At 39.9% G+C, this 20,155-nt stretch overlaps 1 protein-coding gene across 7 annotated transcripts in view; it reads right to left on the reverse strand.

Moving 5' to 3' along the window:
- Positions 1–20,155, reverse strand: part of FRY (FRY microtubule binding protein) — a 307,260-nt gene that overhangs the window by 168,973 nt on the left and 118,132 nt on the right. For all 7 annotated transcript variants that reach the window (XR_009049071.1, XM_057707897.1, XM_057707896.1 and 4 more), the window contains exon 2: positions 18,308–18,507. Coding sequence is in view for 6 of the 7 variants with exons in the window: in XM_057707897.1 (XP_057563880.1) it covers positions 18,308–18,507 (200 nt within the window). In the remaining variant the exon portion in view is untranslated. The remainder of the gene's footprint in view (positions 1–18,307; positions 18,508–20,155) is intronic.

Below are 20,155 nucleotides of genomic sequence, written 5' to 3' on the forward strand. Positions count from 1 at the left end.
AGTGGATTAGTCTTGACAAAAACAAACAAACAAACAAAACCCTGAATGTAATCAAGCCTTTAGATATCATTTCCAGTTTTCCACTTTTCAGGAAATACAGGAGTTAGGAAGGAGTAAGAGGAATAGGTTACACTAAGGCACAGAGCTGCAATCAGCAAGACTCATACTGAAGGAAACTGAAGTAAAAAAAAAGATATTTCATCAATAAAAAGTTGTAAAGAGTTAAAAAAAAAAATGGAGAACTCGAGGTTTGGGAGGGGGCGGGGGGTGAAGGGGAAGCTGAGATGAAGTGAGAGAGCAGCACAGACATATATATACTACCAACTGTAAAACTGATAGTCAGTGGGAAGTTGTTGTATAACAAAGGGAGTTCAACTCGAGGATGGAAGATGCCTTAGAGGACTGGGGCGGGGAGGGTGGGGGGGACTTGAGGGGAGGGGAGTCAAGGAAGGGAGGGAATACGGGGATATGTGTATAAAAACAGATGATTGAACTTGGTGTACCCCCCCAAAAAATAAATAAATACATACATACATTAAAAAAAATGAAGGTGGAGCCTATTAATTTTTCTAAAAGGCTATTGCACAATGTGAATCTGATCTGGATCTCGATTCAAATAATCTCTTCAGAGAAAGTATGACATTCATGAAACCATTGGTGATCTGAACACATTAGATATTTGACAAGGTTATGGGATTATTTTAATTTTTTTAGGTGTGGTAATGGTCTTTGTTTAAAAAAGAATCTTTATCTTTTAGAGACACACGCTGAAATACTTACAGATTAAATGACATGGTATTTAGCGCCTGCTTCACATACATTGGGTTAGCGTAAGACACAGGATGTAATGGAATAAACCTGAACGGACTTTTTAGCCAACCCAATTCTATTGGGAAGAGGTGCTGGGAGGGTAACAAATTGGCCATGAGTTGATAACTGCTGCTGCTGGTCACTGTATTCATTACATGGGCTTCCCACTTGACCACGTTTGAAATTCTCCAAAAAACAAACAAACAAAAAACTAAAAAACAGGGGAACATGATGTATTACTTCTGTTATTATGAAAGAAAATTTTTTATAATGCCTCACTTTCTAAGATGGAATAAGTCACTTAAAACTGATTTCTATAGTACTTACCCAACTCTATCTTTTCCTAACGGAGCTGCAGAAGGAACACTCCCTCCCTCCATTTCCTCCCATTTCCAGCCAGGATCGGGTTGGGCAGTGGCGGGGGGGGGGGGGGGGGGGCGGGGGGGGGGGCAGAGCGGTGACGCCAAGCTTCTCGCCTGCTATGTGAAAAGCAAGCTGCTCTTCTCAGTCTGCCCTGTGGGCTTTCCTTCGGGAGTTTGCTTCCCCTGAATCAAAGAGCACTGCTGTCCCGGCCCATCCAACAGATTTTCTCCTGTCAAGAAGAAACCTGTAGGGGTTTCCAGCATTTTCATAGGAAAAGAGAAAGGTCCCTGTTTGTGCTTCTCACACCTTGGGACGTTCCAACCTCTCCCTCCCTTAAGAAAATACAAACTCTAAAAGCTCTTTGTGTCCATACCTACCTAAAGAGGCCACTGACTTCTGCCTCAATTTTCAAACAATTTCAGTGCACACTAGCTACATTTTCACTTTACAGTCTTTTCACACTGGGCCTCTCTGTAATCTATAAGAGAAAAGATGGCCATAGTACAGCAGGACATGGCAGTGAGACAACTCTAGAGAGTCTTCTGTATCAAAAGGTGTTTTATTTGGGGGATACAAGGGACTTATTTAATAAATCACCTTCTACTTCTGAAGTTTTAGTGGCCTAAAAAAACCCCCAATGTGCCCCACACAGGTAGGACTTCACTAATCTCAAACCATCCCAATATTACTGCCTTCAGAGATATTTTAATAAACATGTCACCCAGCAATGTCACTAGAGTTAATATGAGCTTATTCAATTTGTTAACTATGTCACCATCCTTGCTTATGAGATGCTATGTTAATGGCTTTTAATTATTATATAACAGTTCAGTGCATGGACTTTGGAACCTGAGAGATCTGACTTTGAATCCTAGGTCTCTTATTAGATCTTAATGATACCTAATCTAAGTTTCAGTTACTTTTAGATAAAATGCAGATACATAATGCAACCTACCTCACGGAACTGAAAGATGAAGACACAGAGTACTCAATCATTGAGAGTCATTACTACTATTAAAATTCCTTTTAATACCACTATTATTGGAACTAGATAAGATTAAACTGTGTAACCTCTTTCATAATCTTCAGGGGCTGAAACTAAGTTCCACCTCTTTTCCTGGGGCAACGCACACTCCCACTAACATTAATTAAAATTTTAATTTTAGCTTCCTGGAAGCTTCCAAGTGTAACTAGAAAGCTGTATTACAGAAAGTAGGAAAGAAATATTACGAAGGATAATTGTCCCTCTCTCTTAAAAAAAAAAAACAAACATTATTACAGCGACTTTAATTGTTAATACATAATTGAGAGAAAACCTTTCAATGGTGGGATGCTATAAAAACAACCAGGTTTAAAAAAAAACACAAACACCAAACTTCTCAAGTCTTGAAAGCACAGTGTTTTTGACTATAAGAACATGTTTAGGGGCTTCCTGGGTGGTGCAGTGGTTAAGAATTCGCCTGCCAATGCAGGGGACACGGGTTCAATCCCTGCTTCAGGAAGATCCCACATGCCACGGAGCAACTAAGCCCGTGCACCACAACTATTGAGCCTGTGGCCCATGAGCCACAACTATTGAGCCCATGTGCTGTAACTACTGAAGCCCACACACCTAGAGCCCATGCTCTGCAACAAGAGAAGCCATGGCAATTCGCTGAGATGAAGCGAGAGAGTAGCACAGACATATATATAGTACCAACTGTTAAATAGATAGCCAGTGGGAAGTTGTTGTATAACAAAGGGAGTCCAACTCGAGGATGGAAGATGCCTTAGAGGACTGGGACGGGGAGGGTGGGGGGAGGGAGTTGAGGGAGGGAGGGAATATGGGGATATGTGTATAAAAACAGATGATTGAACTTGGTGTACCCCCCAAAAAATAATAAATAAATTAAAAAAAAAAAAAGCCCACACACCACAACAAAGAGTAGCCCCCACTCACCGCAACTAAAAGAAAGCCCGCGCACAGCAAAAAAGACCCAACACAGCCAATAAAATAAATAAATAAATTTATTACCAAAAAAAAGAAATAAAAAAAGAACATGTTTATGCATCACTGACTCAGGATTTTGATACCATCAGCAGTGAAATTTTATAATACACGTCTGTTTTGAGTAGTTAACAAAAATTTTTCAGAGCTGAACTTTCACAACTGGGATCCCTCTCCCTCACCAGAACACGGGGAGGATGAGTAGTGAGCAGAGAGCTGTAGGCTCGACTGGTGAGATGCCACTAAAGCATCTCAACCCAGGACCTTCTGCACACAGCGGCACGCACCTCCCTCAGGATGAACCAAAGAAAATGATGTTCAAAATATCTTCACGTCTGACATTTTTTCTTCAGATCTTATTTGTGCCAACTTTGACTCAACCATGGAAACAGATCTAAGGAACAAGCCTGACAAGTCACAGTTCTGAATACTGACCATTTCTCCCCAAAAGTCTCTGCCACGTGAGGGGCAATCTGAGTCATCTTGAAGATAGACTCTGGTCATCTTGGTTGCCTGCAGGGATCACTGAACTTCCGGCAGAAGACTCAGCTCCCTTGATGGTGCCTCTGTTCGTCCACAGGTAAAAATAAGCATCACTTCACGCCAACCTGGCTAGTTTCTTAACAAGAATTCATGAGCACTAGTAAAAACCATTGGAGATTTAATGGAAGAAGGGGGCTTATCAAAACGGATGAAACTGTGTTTCCCTCTTATTCTATTCAGTTACTAAACAGATTTCTTTAAACAAGACAACATACGCTGATTCTTAACCAAATTATTGAGGAAAAATCCCAAGATCAAGACAATGATAGAGAGTATCTCAAATCAGTTACTTAGCAAGTAAGGTGCTGCCTGGCACTCTATGAAATGAGAAGGTAGATTCAAATCTGTAGGAATATTTTGGCACTTTTTCTAAAAACTAGGAAGTCTTGAGAGAATCTGTCCTATTTGCAGCTGGCTTTGCACATTTCTGAGAAGCCAGTTTCTCTGCCAAATCTAACAGTCCCAAGGACAAATTTATTATTTGAACATTGGAGGGGAAACTTCAATTAAATTTGGCTACAAAGTTAATTTTCATTTTAATTGAACAAAAGAGCAGCTCTCACAGGCTTTCTTTTTTTTTTAAACTACAGCAGCTACCAAGAAAAGTAAGATGCCACCTTCACTGATCTGTTTCTGGCTTACATTCTATTTTGTGGGTATTTTGGATTTTTCTTTGTCCCAGTATATCCCAACTGTGCACGCTACGTCCACTGAGTGGACATTTACACATGGATGGACCTTTCCCTGCCTCCTCTGCGACCTTGGACAGTCAGCCAGCTCTTCACTTCCCAAATGTCAACCTCCGCCTGTCTCCTGGCTCTTCTGCTCAGCTATCAACACGCTTAGAGATTTGCATCTTAGCACCTGCCTTCACCACACATCCACCTCTGGCTGCTGTTTTCTTTCTGCTCTCTTCTCATCCTTAGTTCTCCAATGATGGGTCTACACTTCCTGTCTTCCCTTCCTCCCCTACTCTTTCTGCACCACTAAAATTAGTCCCCCCAGAAGCCCCAGTGACTTTTGCAAATGACAAATCTGGTGGCCATCTTTCAGTACTTTTCTTTCTGGATCTTTCAGCTGCAATGAAATACTATCGACGATTCCCTTCTTTCCAGTTGAATCATTCCATCCCCACCTTTTCTCCTCCTCCTTCTTTAGACATCCCTTCTCTGTATCCTTCATAGGCTGGTCTTTCGCCTCAACTGTTTGCATTCCCCAGGGATGTTCTTGGGGACTTGAAGTCAACCATGTTCTGATTTATCTTCTGGCACCACTAACACATCACACACACACACTCTTCTCAGACCCAACCAAACCACCTCTCATCAAAAAATTGTACGTGTCCTTCAAGGTTCATTTACTCCACCACACTTTCCCTGGTCACTCCTACAAGAAGTGACAGTGGTTTTACTCTTAGCAGTTCTTTTGGTATTCTCTAGTTCTTGTGTCCCTAACCAATGTCATCCTGGTTATTCACATACACATTTTTTTCCCAGGTAGATGAGAGCTTGGACTTCGGAGTCAATCAAACCAGGATGTGAATCGGGACATTAACCCTAACCACACCACCTTTGGTAAGGTTTTATTAAATCTCCCAGGTTCAGCTTCCCTAACTGATAATTAGGGAGGCCATCAGTGCAGTGGTTAAGAGCAAGGATCCAGGAGATGCATGGTCCACGTTGGGTGGCAGCCCCGCTGCTTACTAACTGTGTGACTTTTGACAAGTTGTCTCCTTGTATGTGACGTGGGGTATACGAGTGCCTATATCTCATGATGTTGATGTGAAAATTAGGTGAGCTGATGTATTCAAGTATTAAGAACAGTGTCTGGCACTCAGTAGGCACTACAGAAACATGAACTATTATTATTATCACCTATCTGCCAGGGTTAATATGAAAATTAGTGAGTCTGAAACGTGACAGGTAAGCCAAAAGATGGTAGTTATTCTTATAAAAATCTGTCTTATTCCTCTTTGTGTAATACACAGCCTCAAGTATAGTCACTTGCACTTGGAAGTTAGAAAGTACTATCCATCCATCTATTTACCTATATCTATCAGCTATCATCAAAAATGCCTTATAAAATATAATTATTATAATTATTAGCATGGTTTGTGGAAATCAAGACATGCTGGTTACTCAAAGACAAAGAAAATAAACTTATGGTTACCAAAGGGAAGAGGGCGGGGAGAAATAATAGGAGTTTGGGATTAGTAGATACAAACTACCATATATATAAGAGAAATTACCATATATATAAGAGAAACAACAAGGACCTACTGCATAGTACAGCGAACTATATTCAGTATCTTATAATAACTTACAATGGAAAAGAACCTGAAAAAGAATAGGAAAAAAAGACTTGTGTTGGTTAAAGTTGTACTCAAACACTGTTTTTTTGACCCAAAGACCATTCAAAGATAACAAACACACTGTGGTATATACGTTAAATGGAATTCTACTCAGCAATAAAGATGAACGAATTACTGATAAATAATAAATGGAAGAGCCTCAAATACATTATGGTGAGTGAAACAAACCAGGGCTTCCACTTATACAAAATTCTATAAAATGGGAGCTAATCTATATCCTGAGGCCCCGGGTGGTGGTGTGGGCTGTCTGCATGGGGCATGGGGAACTCCTGGGGCTGGTGGAAATGTTCTGCATCTGGACTGAAGCGATGCTGACACAGGTGTATAAATCTGTCAAAATTCGTCAAATCCTAGATTTTAAACTCCTGTAGCTTACTGCGTGTAAATTGTACTTTAATAATGTTGATTTAAGGTAAAGCACTTCACTGAATGACTGAGAAGAAGAATTCCTCATCTGTTGGAAAGGCATTTTATTTTCTTGGAGACCAAAGGGAGGAGGGGAGGCAATGCTGATAGGAACAACGGAGCTTTAGCAGTGGGGAACCACTGCCTCGCTCTCCCCTCCATCCTGAGCATAAGCATCACAGTTTTTGCCTTTGAGAAGTTCACAGTGTATTATGCTGCCCACCGGGAATCCCAGAAAACCTTGGGCAAGGGGGTATGGATGAAGCCACAGAGCTGATACTTATGGGTAAGACACTGATCCCAACGTGCTGGCTGGGAACCTCTGGAATTAGAACATCCTGACTGACCAATCTGGTATGTACGGGGCATCTATTTAGATGGAAAGGAATGTGATACACACTCTGCGAGCCTTTACAGCCAAGTGCCTCTCAGGGTATTACTGATAGGTCAGTAGCCGACACTGGAGAACAGAAACCACTTCACTCGGCACCGCAGAGAAACCTCTTCTCAGGTGGGATGTGGTGACCCAGCGCCGTCATCTGGGCCAATAGCTTGAACCCGAGTGAAGGGGGATGCTGCCCTTGCCGCCATTTCTGAATTGGAACTGGGCTTGACTCAAGGGTAAGTATTTTCGTTCCTGTTGAAGTTCCACAGCCCCTAGGTGTCTTGAATTTTTGTTTTATACATGAGATAAAAACAGCAATTTCACAGGCAGCATCCTGTTCATGATAATCATTACATCATATTCATTATATACCCAAATTCACACAGCTAATCAAAACTTCCCCGTTAAAATTGAAATGACCCAATTACTTTAACCAAGAAAAAAAGGTTTGATTTTCTGGTAGAAATAAAAGGAAAATTCCGGGGGATAAAGAATTGGAAAAAAAAAAAAAAGATCAAAATCTACATACTTTATCTTTCAAAGTGCTATTAACAGGCAATACTCTGGAATTAGCAGTGGATATTGTACAGCTTCGTGAATACTCACTGAATTGCACAATTTTAAAGGATGAATTTCATGGTATGTGAACACACCTCAATTTTAAAAAAAAGCAATACCTACATGTTAAGTCAATCAAAAATATTTAAAGGTTATAGTATCTAACCTCCCCCAAAGTTCCATGATTACAGCTTATGAATTGAGGAGAAACCCCTAAAGGCATCAGGAAATACCATCAAATGGAATGCTGAATTTTAAGAATCAAGTCAGAAATACTACATAAATACATGACAATCAAAAATACCTAATAAAGTATGTTTTCCTATTGTTAGCATGGCCTGTGGAATTTTACCCAGTTAAAATGACCACAGTGCTAAAGATTGCTCTGCCCAAAACTGCATCAATGACTTGGAAAGTCAAAACATAAAATGCTATGTGGAAATACAGTGATATTATATCACAGTGTTTGTAGGAATGGGCCTTCAATGCTTATTATTATGTCATATAACAAACTTATTTTCACTGGTATTTTCTGTCACTTAAAAAATGATGATGTATTTTCAAATGATCTTTAGTGTTAAAAATGATGTCTCTATAAATAGTAAAAAGAAGCATATAATCAGAAAAGGATAACTTCAGCAATAACCTTCCCCTGGTTTTGTATTCTCAAAAAGAAGAAACTTTGATAATCTTCTCATAGTCACTGGACAGAAAAATCATGGCCTCACCCATGGGTGAAGTGAATTGCATACTATTAAGCTGAAATAAAAACCCCTTTGAGGTTTTATTATTATTATTACTTCATGATACTTTCCATATGGTTTATTTGCTATCAAGTTCAATCGAACTTTTACTCTCATAGTGCATTAAATTTCATTTCATGGCCAAAAAAGCCCCATTTAACAATCACAAAAGAACTTTTCATCTATACGAATCCAAGAATATTCATAACAAGAAAAACAAACTTCAAGTTGAACAGTACACAGAAAAAAGTGAGTTTGTGAGGTCACTGGAAAGATCACCTCATTCAGCAGTTAAATGCAACCTTTCAACAATTATGTCTGGTTTTAGCTACTAATATTATTTTCTTTCTGGGTTAGGGTGAGTTTTCAGATTTCTGGTGAAAGTCTTACTAGATTAAGTAATGGGTGCCACCCTGAGCTGCTTTGCTAAGAAGTAGCTATTTTTAAAGTTATTTAATTCGGAAAATAAGCTAGTACTTTTGTCAAGTGTAATATAAATATTCCTTATCTGACCTGAACTGTTTCTGAGTCTCCTTTAAGGGCAGCATTACTTTGATTCTATCACTATACTCAGTAGGGAATTAAATCTAGAAATTATTTTTATTCTTTTTATATTTCCCTTATTAGGTTTGTTGAAGCAAGAGGAGCCTCTATTTAAAGAGAAGTTTGGCTGAAAACACTAGCTGGTTGTCCTTCTGGGAAGCTGACCTGAAGCCACAGTGCAGAGAGATATTAAAGCTGCTGTTTCTGCTATTTACACATCCTTAGATGACAGACATGTAACACTTGGGAGGTATAGGAAGACTGGCATGTAACACCGGGAAAAAACTACCAATTTGCAAATCTGAGCATGATGAAATATTATTTTCAAGTATCAAAAGTGAGGTTAGTGAATGGCTATCAGGCTATAAGCATGACTAATTATGATAGTTTCCATGAAATTCCACTATATAAAGATTCGAATTTAATTTGAATTTGAGGCAGTAATTCTGTCCTTCAATTAGTGCAGCAGGATTCCTAATTCAAAAATTCCTTAAATATTAAAAAAAAAAAAAAGCTCCTCATTTAAGGGTCTTATATTTTCTGATATCTAGATATCAGCAGACAACTCAGGTACCTGCAGAGGTGAAACACAAGACTACAACAGAATGTTCAATCTGTACATGGGTCAGAGCACCACCCCCCCAAAAGAAAAAAATTAAAGAGCTCTTTTATAACTACAAATAGACCATATCCCAATCTTCATCTCTTACCTCTCATCAGATCCAGTCTAAAATCCTAAGAGGAAGCTCAGGTAAGTGTGCATTTCACTTACCAAAGGCATTGTTTACTTAGAGCCACAATCAGATTCATGAAAACTGCTAGAACCACTCACTGTACATAGTTTGTTGGTGGTGGGTCACCTGTGTCATTATTATAGCACAGTGGCCAGCTCAAGTTTGGAGTTAACTGGAGAGCTGTCCTGATGCCAGCCCTGTGACGTCAGGTGGAGGAGCTGAAAGCCTGAGACACAGGGCCAAGAAACAAAGGTAGGTCAACAGGCAGTACTGCCCGAAGCTAGAACCACATTAGCTTGCGGTAATGCGGTCATTAGCTAATTGCTCAGCCTTTCCGTGTTTGTGCCAGCTGGCCGTGACCCCTGTCCCTACAGGCTTGGTCTCAAGGCATGACACATTCACTACAGGTTGGTGGTATGGGTGCAACAGACATTGGCATCCTGGATTCTTTAAACACCTGCACGCCAAGAAACTATTTTGGGGTTACTTCTAGTTTATTTTTAGTCATATTATAACAGAAATTCCCTGACTTGTGTCTCTTATGTTAGCAAACCAGCTAGATCATGCCCTGTGACTATTAAGGCTCCATCTCAGCATTCCCCAGTGAGCATCTCTATGCGCGAGTGTCTATCATCCCTCACTTATGCTCCAAGCTCAACACAGGGATAATATCTGAAAGCTCCTGCCTGTATCCAGTCCATTAACTATTTTGTGAGCAGGGGCCACCAAGGCTCAAGCAATCCCAAAAATAAAATCTTCCTACTGTCACATAACTTTTCACCCTAAGAGTGTCTTTAAATGCCAGAAGACTACAGGAAGGCAAGCTCGGGGCTCCTGCTCAGTCACAGGCTCTGCTAAAGGACAAGATGAAAGGCCTGTGTTCTTCTTTTGAGATTATGCAGATGTTTTCCTCCCTGCAGGTTTCCATTAACAAAGAGAATAAATTAGTTCCTTTTTAAGTCTTAGGTGAGTTAGAATTTCTTCTTCCTGTTGACATTTTATGCTGATAGGCTGTAGATGCAGATGAAACCCCTGGCCCAGTACCTGGTTCAGTGTCATTGCAGTTCCTGGAAGGACAATGAAAGCTTTAACTTGGGCGGACTCACTGGGACGTGACTTATTCACTCAGAGATGTGGACAGTTAAGGCTTATATTTCACTTGTTACATACATTAGAGCTAAAACTGGGCTTGACTGTGAACATTTCATAGAAGAGAAAACAATGATGGATCACATTTACGTGACTTTGTTGGAAGCACAGGCTAGTAGCAGGGCTGTGATGAAAAACCATGTTTCTTGTGTACTGGCCAAATTATGGGAAGGAGGGTGGACAAAACAGGCAGTCTGAGAAGTGTGGCTGGAAATTCTTGAAGGTACACACTTCCAGTTATTACATACATAAGTTCTGCGGATGTAACTTACAGCATAGTGACTATAGTTAACAATACCAGGCTGCATATTTGAAAGCTGCTAAGAGGGACTTCCCTTGGAGGTCCAGTGGTTAAGACTCCACGCTTCCACTGCAGGGGGCATGTGATCCCTGGTCAGGGAACTAAGATCCCACGTGCCGCAGGGCATGGCCAAAAAAAAGGAGGGCGGGGGAAAGAGAGTTGCTAAGAGTAAATCTTAAAAGTTCTCAACACAAGAAAAAAAAAAAAAATGTGTAACCATGTGAGTTTAAGGATGTTAACTGAACTTACTGCAGTGATCATTTTATAATACATACATCAAATCCTGAAACAAATACATTACATATCAATTCTATCTCAATAAAACAGCAAAAAAGAAAAATCAGTTTGACTTGATGACTAACTTTAAGAAAACTAGGTATTTCTCCTTCTGAGGTTTTCAATAAATTTAACGATATGAATGAGAAAAAAGAAAGTTCTTGAAATTTTCTGAACTTGCTTTACTTAGTGGAATAAACCAGCCTTTCACACTTTGTGCCACTGGCTTCCCAGCACGACCTGGCACCACGATGTTCCTACTTGTCTCCAAGGCCCCTGCCCTCAAGAACCTGTGAAATTTCCTCTTGGAAAGCATTTGAAAACTATTCAACGTGGACTCACCTCAAATCCCTGGTTTCATTTCCTAGGTCCTCACAATTTGTACCCACATAAGCCTCAAGTATTTTGCTGGAGATACGGTGAGACAGCGCTGCCTTCTCTTATAGACTTTTATTTGTTTGCCTCTGGCACCTTCCAGAGCCTAAGTCCCTAAAGGGTCCAGACCAGGGTGCTGGCAGGCATCCAACCACCCTGTTCAAGCCTCCACTCCTTCTGAATGAACACAAGGAGAGGAAGTACCAGGCGATCGCCAGAGAAATACACCAGACATTTTGCTTAGCTGACACCAGGTCCTCGGTGACAACGAGGCTGGTGATGGTGGTGACAACTGAGCACCTAGCAGGTGCTAAGAATTACGACAAAGCTCCACCCATTCTCTCAGCCACCCCACGAGCTAGGCTCCTGCAAATGAGAAAAAGGGGAGACTGACTGGCTGGCCCAAGGCCCCACCACACTAAAGAGGTAGAATGAGGGTTCAAATCTAGATGAGGCTGAATGAAAAGTTGTTTTGTCTCTAGCTTTATCTCTTCTTCTCCATTAAATCTGCAAAGTCAAGATTATGGGAGCTCTCAAATTTTGAAAAGCTGAAGAGTCTTGCGTTTTTGGAAAAGTTTATTGAGAAGGTAATTGGCTGTGACTCCAGTGACAGATGCTGTATAAATGGAGAGATTCAGAGGTAATGAGAGCATATATTCTGAGACTGTGTTCAACCGCTAAGAGTCATCCTGACTCTCCTCTTCACACACTGCTCGGGTGAAGTGGGACCAGGTGACCGTATCAATGAATAATGAGGTATTCTTAGATGCCCCAAGGCAGAAGGCTGAGAATTAACATCCCTTGTACTCAGCAGACTGTAGGGCATTCATCTGCTGAGGGGTACAAAGGACAGAACAAAATCCATTATTAGCGGTTTAGAGGTTGGCAAGATGACCCTCAGAAACATACAGGATCCTACATTCTTTTTGCATTCTTTATTCATCCTTTTGTTCATCTATCCATTCATTCATTCATATACTCATTCATTCATTCAAAAAACACTTACTATCTACAGTATCTGAAGGAGACTTTCTAGACACAGGGCTGTGTGTGTGTGTGTAGATAAGACATAGGTAATGCCTGTAAACAACTTAAAGACTAGTGAAGAGATTTCTTACCTTACAAAATATTTGTATCCTCTGCCCCTACTCACCATAAAAATATACATTTTATACCAAGGTCTGGTATATATATATACACAACTGAAAGTTTCATAAAACAACATCTACCCTTAAAACCTATAATGTACTCTGATATTTTCTATTCTAGTCTATTCTGATACTCTTATTTAATGAAGGCAGTTTGCTTGAGATAATGATATGGAGGTTCAGATAAAGTAGAGGTGTGTATATGCACATCTGCATAATTGTGTGGAGTCAGCAGGGAAGAAATGAAGTAAACCTTTTCAGAGGTGTTTGAGTTGGACCTTGAAAGACAGGCAGGGTGAAGAGATGGGGCATTCCCAGAGGAGGGGACAGGGTGCTATACACATGGTGACAGGCAAGCACAGATTTGAAACACAGCTCATAAAGACACACGGAGGGAGAAAGGTAGGCTGCAGGCAAAGCAAGGAGCAAAAGGGTGTGAAATGAAGGATCTGAATAAGACAATGAAAGGGACAGAGTTGTATTTAGGGAAGACTCATCAGGCAAGATCACAAGAGGAAGACTTGGTGACAAGCCCCTCACTCTCCCTTTTATTCATCTTGGGGACACCCCACCTTGCCATGGGAACATCTGCTTGCACAGGAACCTCACAGTGCAAAGACCCACGCTGCCCATACCTGCATGAAAAGCAAACCAAGAATTCTGCAAAGGGCTTTGGCAGGACAACAGACCAAGCTAATGCAAAAGCTCACATGCTACAGACACTTGGAAATGTTGAATGGAGTATAAGATTTTTTTTTAATGCAGGAATGAATTCACAAGACAGGAGAAGGGGAAATGAAAAGCAGGAAGATATAAGGAGACGTAGTGGCTGCACAGGGACAGGACTACTGGTCTCATCATGCTGGAGGCTTTTTGTTGTTGTCCATTTAGGGACAGGAAACAAAGCTGTGAGCCTTGAGAGGTGAGACACCGGAAATAAGACACCTACATAAAGTCTGGTCCTAAACAATGAAACAGTGGACTATGGACAAATCTACGCACTGGCACAGGAAGATGAAAAGATATTCCAATGGCTGCTGCCTGGGTTCTAGGTAAAAACAACAACAACAATAACAACAACATCCTCCTCAAGAATTTGAAACCACAGTCTTAAGTCTTAATGAGTTTGGAGTTTACATTTATATCACCTTCTAGGTGCAAAGGCTTCCAAACTAAGAAATTAATGTAATATTTGGCCCTAGACAGTGAAGACTCTTGGGCTAACCTAAAAGAGGACACACACAAAAATCTGATTAAAAAAAAAGAAAGATGATTGAAGACACAAAATAGAAATTGTAAACTTAAGAAAGGAACAAAATACACCTAAAAAAATCCCTCACATAAATAGATTTTAAAAGAGTACTTCCATAAATAAAAAATTAAGTCACCAAAATTATAATTCTCACTGGGCACATTAAACAACAGATTAGACATAGCCCAAGAGAGGATTAATGAATTGAAGACAGATCTGAGAAAATTACTCAGAATGCAGTAGCAAAAGACAGAGAGGTAGAAACAACTAAAGAAGGGTAAAAAGATGTGTAATATAGCATGAGAAGGTCCAATGTACATCTAATAGGAACACCAGAAAAAGAGAAGAGGAAAAGTGGAGAAATGGCGATATTCAAATAATTAATGGCTAAGAATTTTTCAGAACTGATGAAATATATAAACCCTTGATTCAAAAAGCATAATAGTCTCAAACAAGAAAATAAAAATAAATCCTCATCTAAACACACAGTGTAGTGAAGCTACAGAAAACAGAACACTATAGACAAAGAAAACAGAGAAAAGAGTAAATAATCCACAAACAAATAACAAATCAACAGCAATGCTAGAGGCAACATAGTGAAATACAAGGTCAAAAGTCTAGAAGGAGAATAAATGTCAAGCCAGAATTCTATTCCCAGCTAAACTATCACTGATAGTTGAGGGGAAAATATTGGCATCTGAGATAAACAAGACTGAGTGATTTACCACCCACTGACTGTTACTTAAAGAACTACGAAAAGATATACTTTGGGAAAAAGAAAATTTAAACCAGAGGAAAGAAGTAGGAGGCAAGAGGGAAAGCATCTGTTACATTGTTTTCTGTACTTTTCTGTTTTGACATAAAAATATAAAAAAGATACAGATGACCCAATTTACCTTGTTTAGAACACTTTGCTTGGGAAAGGTGAAATAATGGTAAGATCGGCCAAGAGCAAATGCTATCAAATGACCCCATGAAGCAACAAGAATAGAGTAAAATTACTGACTTATCCATAAATGTTTATGAGTATCTTTTGGATATAAAGAACAATACTGCTGAACCAGTGAAAGATGTTTAACAAGAAAAAAATCTAATATTTTATCTTGGTAGAACATTTTTGTTTCCTGTCCTTTTTTTCCTATTTAAGTCAGCTATTTGGATATTGGTAATTCATAAATACAACTTCAATTTGATATTGCATATAACTGATCCCACACAGCCTAACCAATGTGGAATTCTGAAGGATTCAGTCTTTCAAAAATAAAACTGAAAAACACAGATTCCTGAGTAGCCCCATAAATAATAAAGCTTCCAAATTTTTAAAAATTACCCTTGCTACTCCCATACAAGTTTTAATTAGAGATAACAGAATAAAATCTTGTGATATGATACAAGCCCACATAAGTCCAGGGTTTTAAAGGATTCAATGTCTTTCTAAACAAAGTCAACCTCAGCAAGAGAAATAGTAGGGGATATTTATTTGGAATTCCCTTTAAAGGTACTACACATACATCAAAAATAATACCTCTTCTTGCTATGGCTATAGAACAAAATGCCAAATACACATTTACATTAGAATCAGGTAACAAGCCACAGAATCTACTTACATTTATTATCCCATAAGTAAGGAAATACAAGGGCAAAAATTACTAAGCACTTTTTGGCAGACAAGAAATGGAAATGGCACAGAAGCTTACATCTCTGCCAAGAAACACAAGGGGAACAGTCTCTTTTTATAAAAAGCAACAATACTGAAAATTGATTGAATACCTTTCTTCAGCTAAAAACACAATGTCCATCTACTTGGCCATCAGCATCTAGTAAACTCTCTCACCCCAAGCACTCAATGAAGATTTGCCAATGAAGAGAGCTTACACTTTTTCTTTTCTATTTTTCTTGTTTGGGGACCTTTAAATTGTCTCACAGAAAGGAAGCAAACGTCTACCTCTAATTAAAAGAATGCTGTGATACATGTTAGTTTTTCAGACATAATGTTTACTCCAAGAAGAAAAATGTCAGGCAAACACATTTCAAACTGAGTAAACTAAAGATGAAAAAGTTAAACCCAAACTCTTGTACTTCATAAATTCTTAAGTAACAGTATCTAAACTATTATTTTGGAAACAGGTATGGCTCAGGATCTAGCCTTCTAAGCACCTCTTTCAACTACTGTACAACTTCCCAGTTTCCTGGAAAAATCCACCATGATACACAATTTCAGAGAGCCCTGGCCTGCCATTTTGGCACTTTTCCACTGTCAAGGAGTGAAATGATTCTTCCTTGTGCTTTCCTATTCTCTCCTCCTTAAACTCCCCTGTGATCTCTGGAGCCCAGGTGGCTTCCCACCCTCCGCCGAGGGATGGGGGGGAGGTAAGGGGGGTTGGGGAGGGGGCCTGGCCTGCCTCAGCACCTCTCAAGGAGCTCAGAGGGTTCCAGGGATCAGCACTGTTTTGAGCAATGGGAATTTGGGTATGTGGTTTTTGGACTCAAGTTACAGGGGAGCACTGTATTGGCTTGTTTTAAGAAGTAAAAGAAGGTATGTTTATATGGAGATAACCATGGAAAAGACTGTCAGTAGAGTATAGAATGGTTCAGAGATGGGTGCGGAAGAGACACAGCTTGAATTCAAATCAATGCTGTGTGACCTTGGGCAATTACTTTCCCTTCTCTGTGCCAGCTTTTTCCAAATATAAACAGGAATATAAATACTGCCTACCTAAGGTCATTGTGAAGATTAAAGGACATAATAAGTTAAGCACAGTGCTTGGCACATAGTAAGCGCTCCAGAAATATTAGCTATTATTAGGTATTAAGAGTAGTAGAAACACAAAAACATCGGCGAATGGGAAAAAAGGTACAGTACTAAGGTTTCATTTATTATAAATGATTTAAACTGTAAAACCAAGAAAATATTTTCCTTAATAGGAAGTTAGAATTCATTGATCTAATAAAAATGTTAAAACGCAAAGTTTATAACTTTTGGGTAACCACACACTTAAATATTCTTGAATTGTGATTGCCAAACCTTAAATTGTGATTCTTATAAAGTTCATTTTTAACAGATGATGCTAAGTATCATAAGTTACACATTTCTTTTTAAAGAGACTTGGGCTATGGGCTCAATGTTACATTTAATTATTTTAAGCCATGATGTTTCAAAGCCAACCTCAGACCTCTTTTCATGTCCAGTCTCTTCACAGGAGGTACAAAGCTAAGCTTCATAGAAAGCTGCGTCACTCTGAATTCTTTTCCTTTCTATTACTGTGTGTGGCTTGCCAAGGTCAGAAAACAAGTAATCTGAATCTTCCATTTGGACTTTCTTCCTTTCTGACTGTCCTTCTGAGATTTAGCACTCTGTCTTTAGAGCCCTCGTTGAAATAATTAACATAAGGCTGAAGCACAAGCCTTATTTTGCAGCAGAATCATTTGCAAAGAAAGATACTGACTACTGACATTGAAGTGCATTGTCTAAGAAAGGACCTAAGGGTAACCAAGTCAAGAATTTCCTGTCTTCCAATAACAGAGTGGTGTTTCTGAACAACTCACCAAAAAACTTCCTCAGATAATATGTCCCTGAGACCATATGTTCTCACACTGGGAGCTCAGGAAGCCCCTTGAAGAATGACGGGTTTTTTTCTTTTACTTTAAAAATAGGACAGGGACTTTCCTGGTGGTGCAGTGGTTAAGAATCAACCTGCCAATGAAGGGGACACAGATTCAATCCCTGGTCTGGGAAGGTCCCACATGCCGTGGAGCAACTAAGCCCATGCACCACAACTACTGAGTCCACTTGCCACAACTCCTGAAGCTCGAGTGCCTAGAGCCTGTGCCCCTCAACAAGAGAAGCTACCGCAGTGAGAGAAGCCTGTGCACCGCACTGAAGAGTAGTCCCCATTCTCCACAACTAGAGAAAGCCCACATGCAGCAACAAAGACCCTATGCAGCCAGTAAATAAATAAATAAATAAATAAATAAATAACTATTAGGTTAAAAAAATCAACCTCATTGAGGCATAATTTATAAAAATAGGACAAAAGATTTTGACTAAAGTATACAGACACAGCAGAGACTATGAACACAATTTTTCTACGGTTAATACGTCCCAGGATAAATTATGCTCATGTGTCCTAAATGCAGTGGTGAAGCAAGCCGCTGAACTGTGTTTGCTAAGGATTGTTTTAAAGTCCTTGATCCTCGATTTTTTTCTTAAATCAGGAAACAACTATTATCTTTTTAAAATTATCTATAATATTAGAAAACATTTGGAAACTAGAGGGAAAGACCCATCCTTTCTTAGAGCTGTGAAATCTACATTCAGCGTCAAGATGCCTTTAAAAAGACGCGCGTCTGCCGCGCAGACTCACCAGGGGCTCTGCCATGATGATGCGAATCTTGCGCTCAGCCTGAGCGGTGAAGTTGACAAATAAACTCTTGAGCACATATTCTCCGGGTTTGCTGTCTGGGTCCACACTGATGGGTAACATGGTTGGTGGCCCTTTCTCCTTCTGTGTGCCCGAAACAGGTGGAACTGGTGGCTTGATATAACCGTTGCCAACGGGAGAGGCTGAAAAATAGAATGGATATTCTTAGCGGCTGTCGATAACATCATCGACATTCACGCTGGCTGTGCTAAACCATCAATATAAGAATATGAAACACACGAAGGATGCTGGACTCAGTATCATAACCCGGCCTTACGGTGTCAGGATTTAACTATTTTGATTATGTAAGTGTGCATTATGCCGTATTTGATTATCTTGAAATACTTCTGGTTACCACACTGCTTTAGGTAAATCGTGTTGCAAGGACATAATACAGCTGATATATCCCAAAACATTTAGGATGTTTTTAGCTTCTTTTTTACATTCCAGGGAAATGGACTAAGAAAATGCATAGGGGAAAACAAGTGATTTCTTGTCCTGGTTTTCCTAATGACCAGGAGCTCTCTGTCTTCTGTGATTCATTCTAATAATGGAAAAGACTCTGCGGTCATCCCTTCCAGAAGTTTCCAAGAACCAATTTTCAGAAGCCCAGCTGGCTCTTGCTCCCAAAAGGGATGCCCCTTCTGAAAGAAAAAAGGCTCAGTGCTGCATCTATGCCATTCAAGGTGTGGGTTCTTTTCCCTCACACTATCCTTTGGTTCAAGCTGGGATGCCCCTCCTTATCCTTTATAAAATGTGCAGATTCCCTGCTTGGATTAGACCTTGAACAGAGGCCATTATCTGAGTCTCCAGTGAGTGGCCTCCTTTCAGGATGCCACAGTTGGACCCCTGTTTTAATTTGACAGTTCCAGAAAAAAAATTTTTATTCATAAATGAAAATTTCTTGTCTCTCTACTTTTAACTATCCTTTAACATGTCAACTTTAACATGCACTAGCCCCCTCCCCCTAAGTACCTGAAAGAGGGTCAGTTATTAATATCCAATGAAAGAAATATGAGAATAGGTAGGCTTAGGAGACAGGCATTAGTGTGGAATGCTGAGGACGATGATAAAGTAGACTTTTACAAGGAAGACTATATAGTTTAGGTGACTGGATACAGAGATTAAGGAAAGGAATAAAGAAAAAAAGCAGATTTCCAGTTTGGACACTGGTTTGGCTGTCAGGAGAACGGTGGTATGTCATCAATAACGAAGGAAGGAAAAAGTTCTCCATGAAAGCCGAACACTCGTCTCAAAACTACAAACTCACTCAAAGCTTCTCTTAACCTTCTTTCTATCTTAAACGCCAAATTCTGAGGAAGCCAGGCAAAAATTTTATTGATTTTATGGAACTACCAACATGTCCTCACGTCATGGCGATTCTCCGTCATCTTTCCTACTTTCCGAACGTCCCCTCCTCTCTATTTAACCTGCCATACAGTGGGGGGCTCCCTTACATCGGGAGGGTCTTCCCATATCTCAGCTACCACTAACCCTTACGAATGTAGCCTCTCACGTTACAAAAATAAAATAAAAGCGGTTGTATGTGATTCCACCTTCTCATTTCTCCACTCTCACTAGCTCTGTCCTAGTCTAGCCCTTGGAAACCTACGGCCAGGTTAGTACGGCAGCCCCACTGCTGGCTGACGTTCACTTGCTTCACACACCAAACTCATCTTCCTTCAGCTTAATTCCACCACTTTTCTGCTCAGCATGTCGTGTGGCTCTCAATTCTCATCATCAAGCCTCAAACACACAGCCTGGTTTTGACTGCACCCAAGTCGTGCTGAT

This window comes from Hippopotamus amphibius, chromosome 14 (assembly GCF_030028045.1).
Source record: "Hippopotamus amphibius kiboko isolate mHipAmp2 chromosome 14, mHipAmp2.hap2, whole genome shotgun sequence".
Classification (NCBI taxonomy): domain Eukaryota; kingdom Metazoa; phylum Chordata; class Mammalia; order Artiodactyla; family Hippopotamidae; genus Hippopotamus; species Hippopotamus amphibius.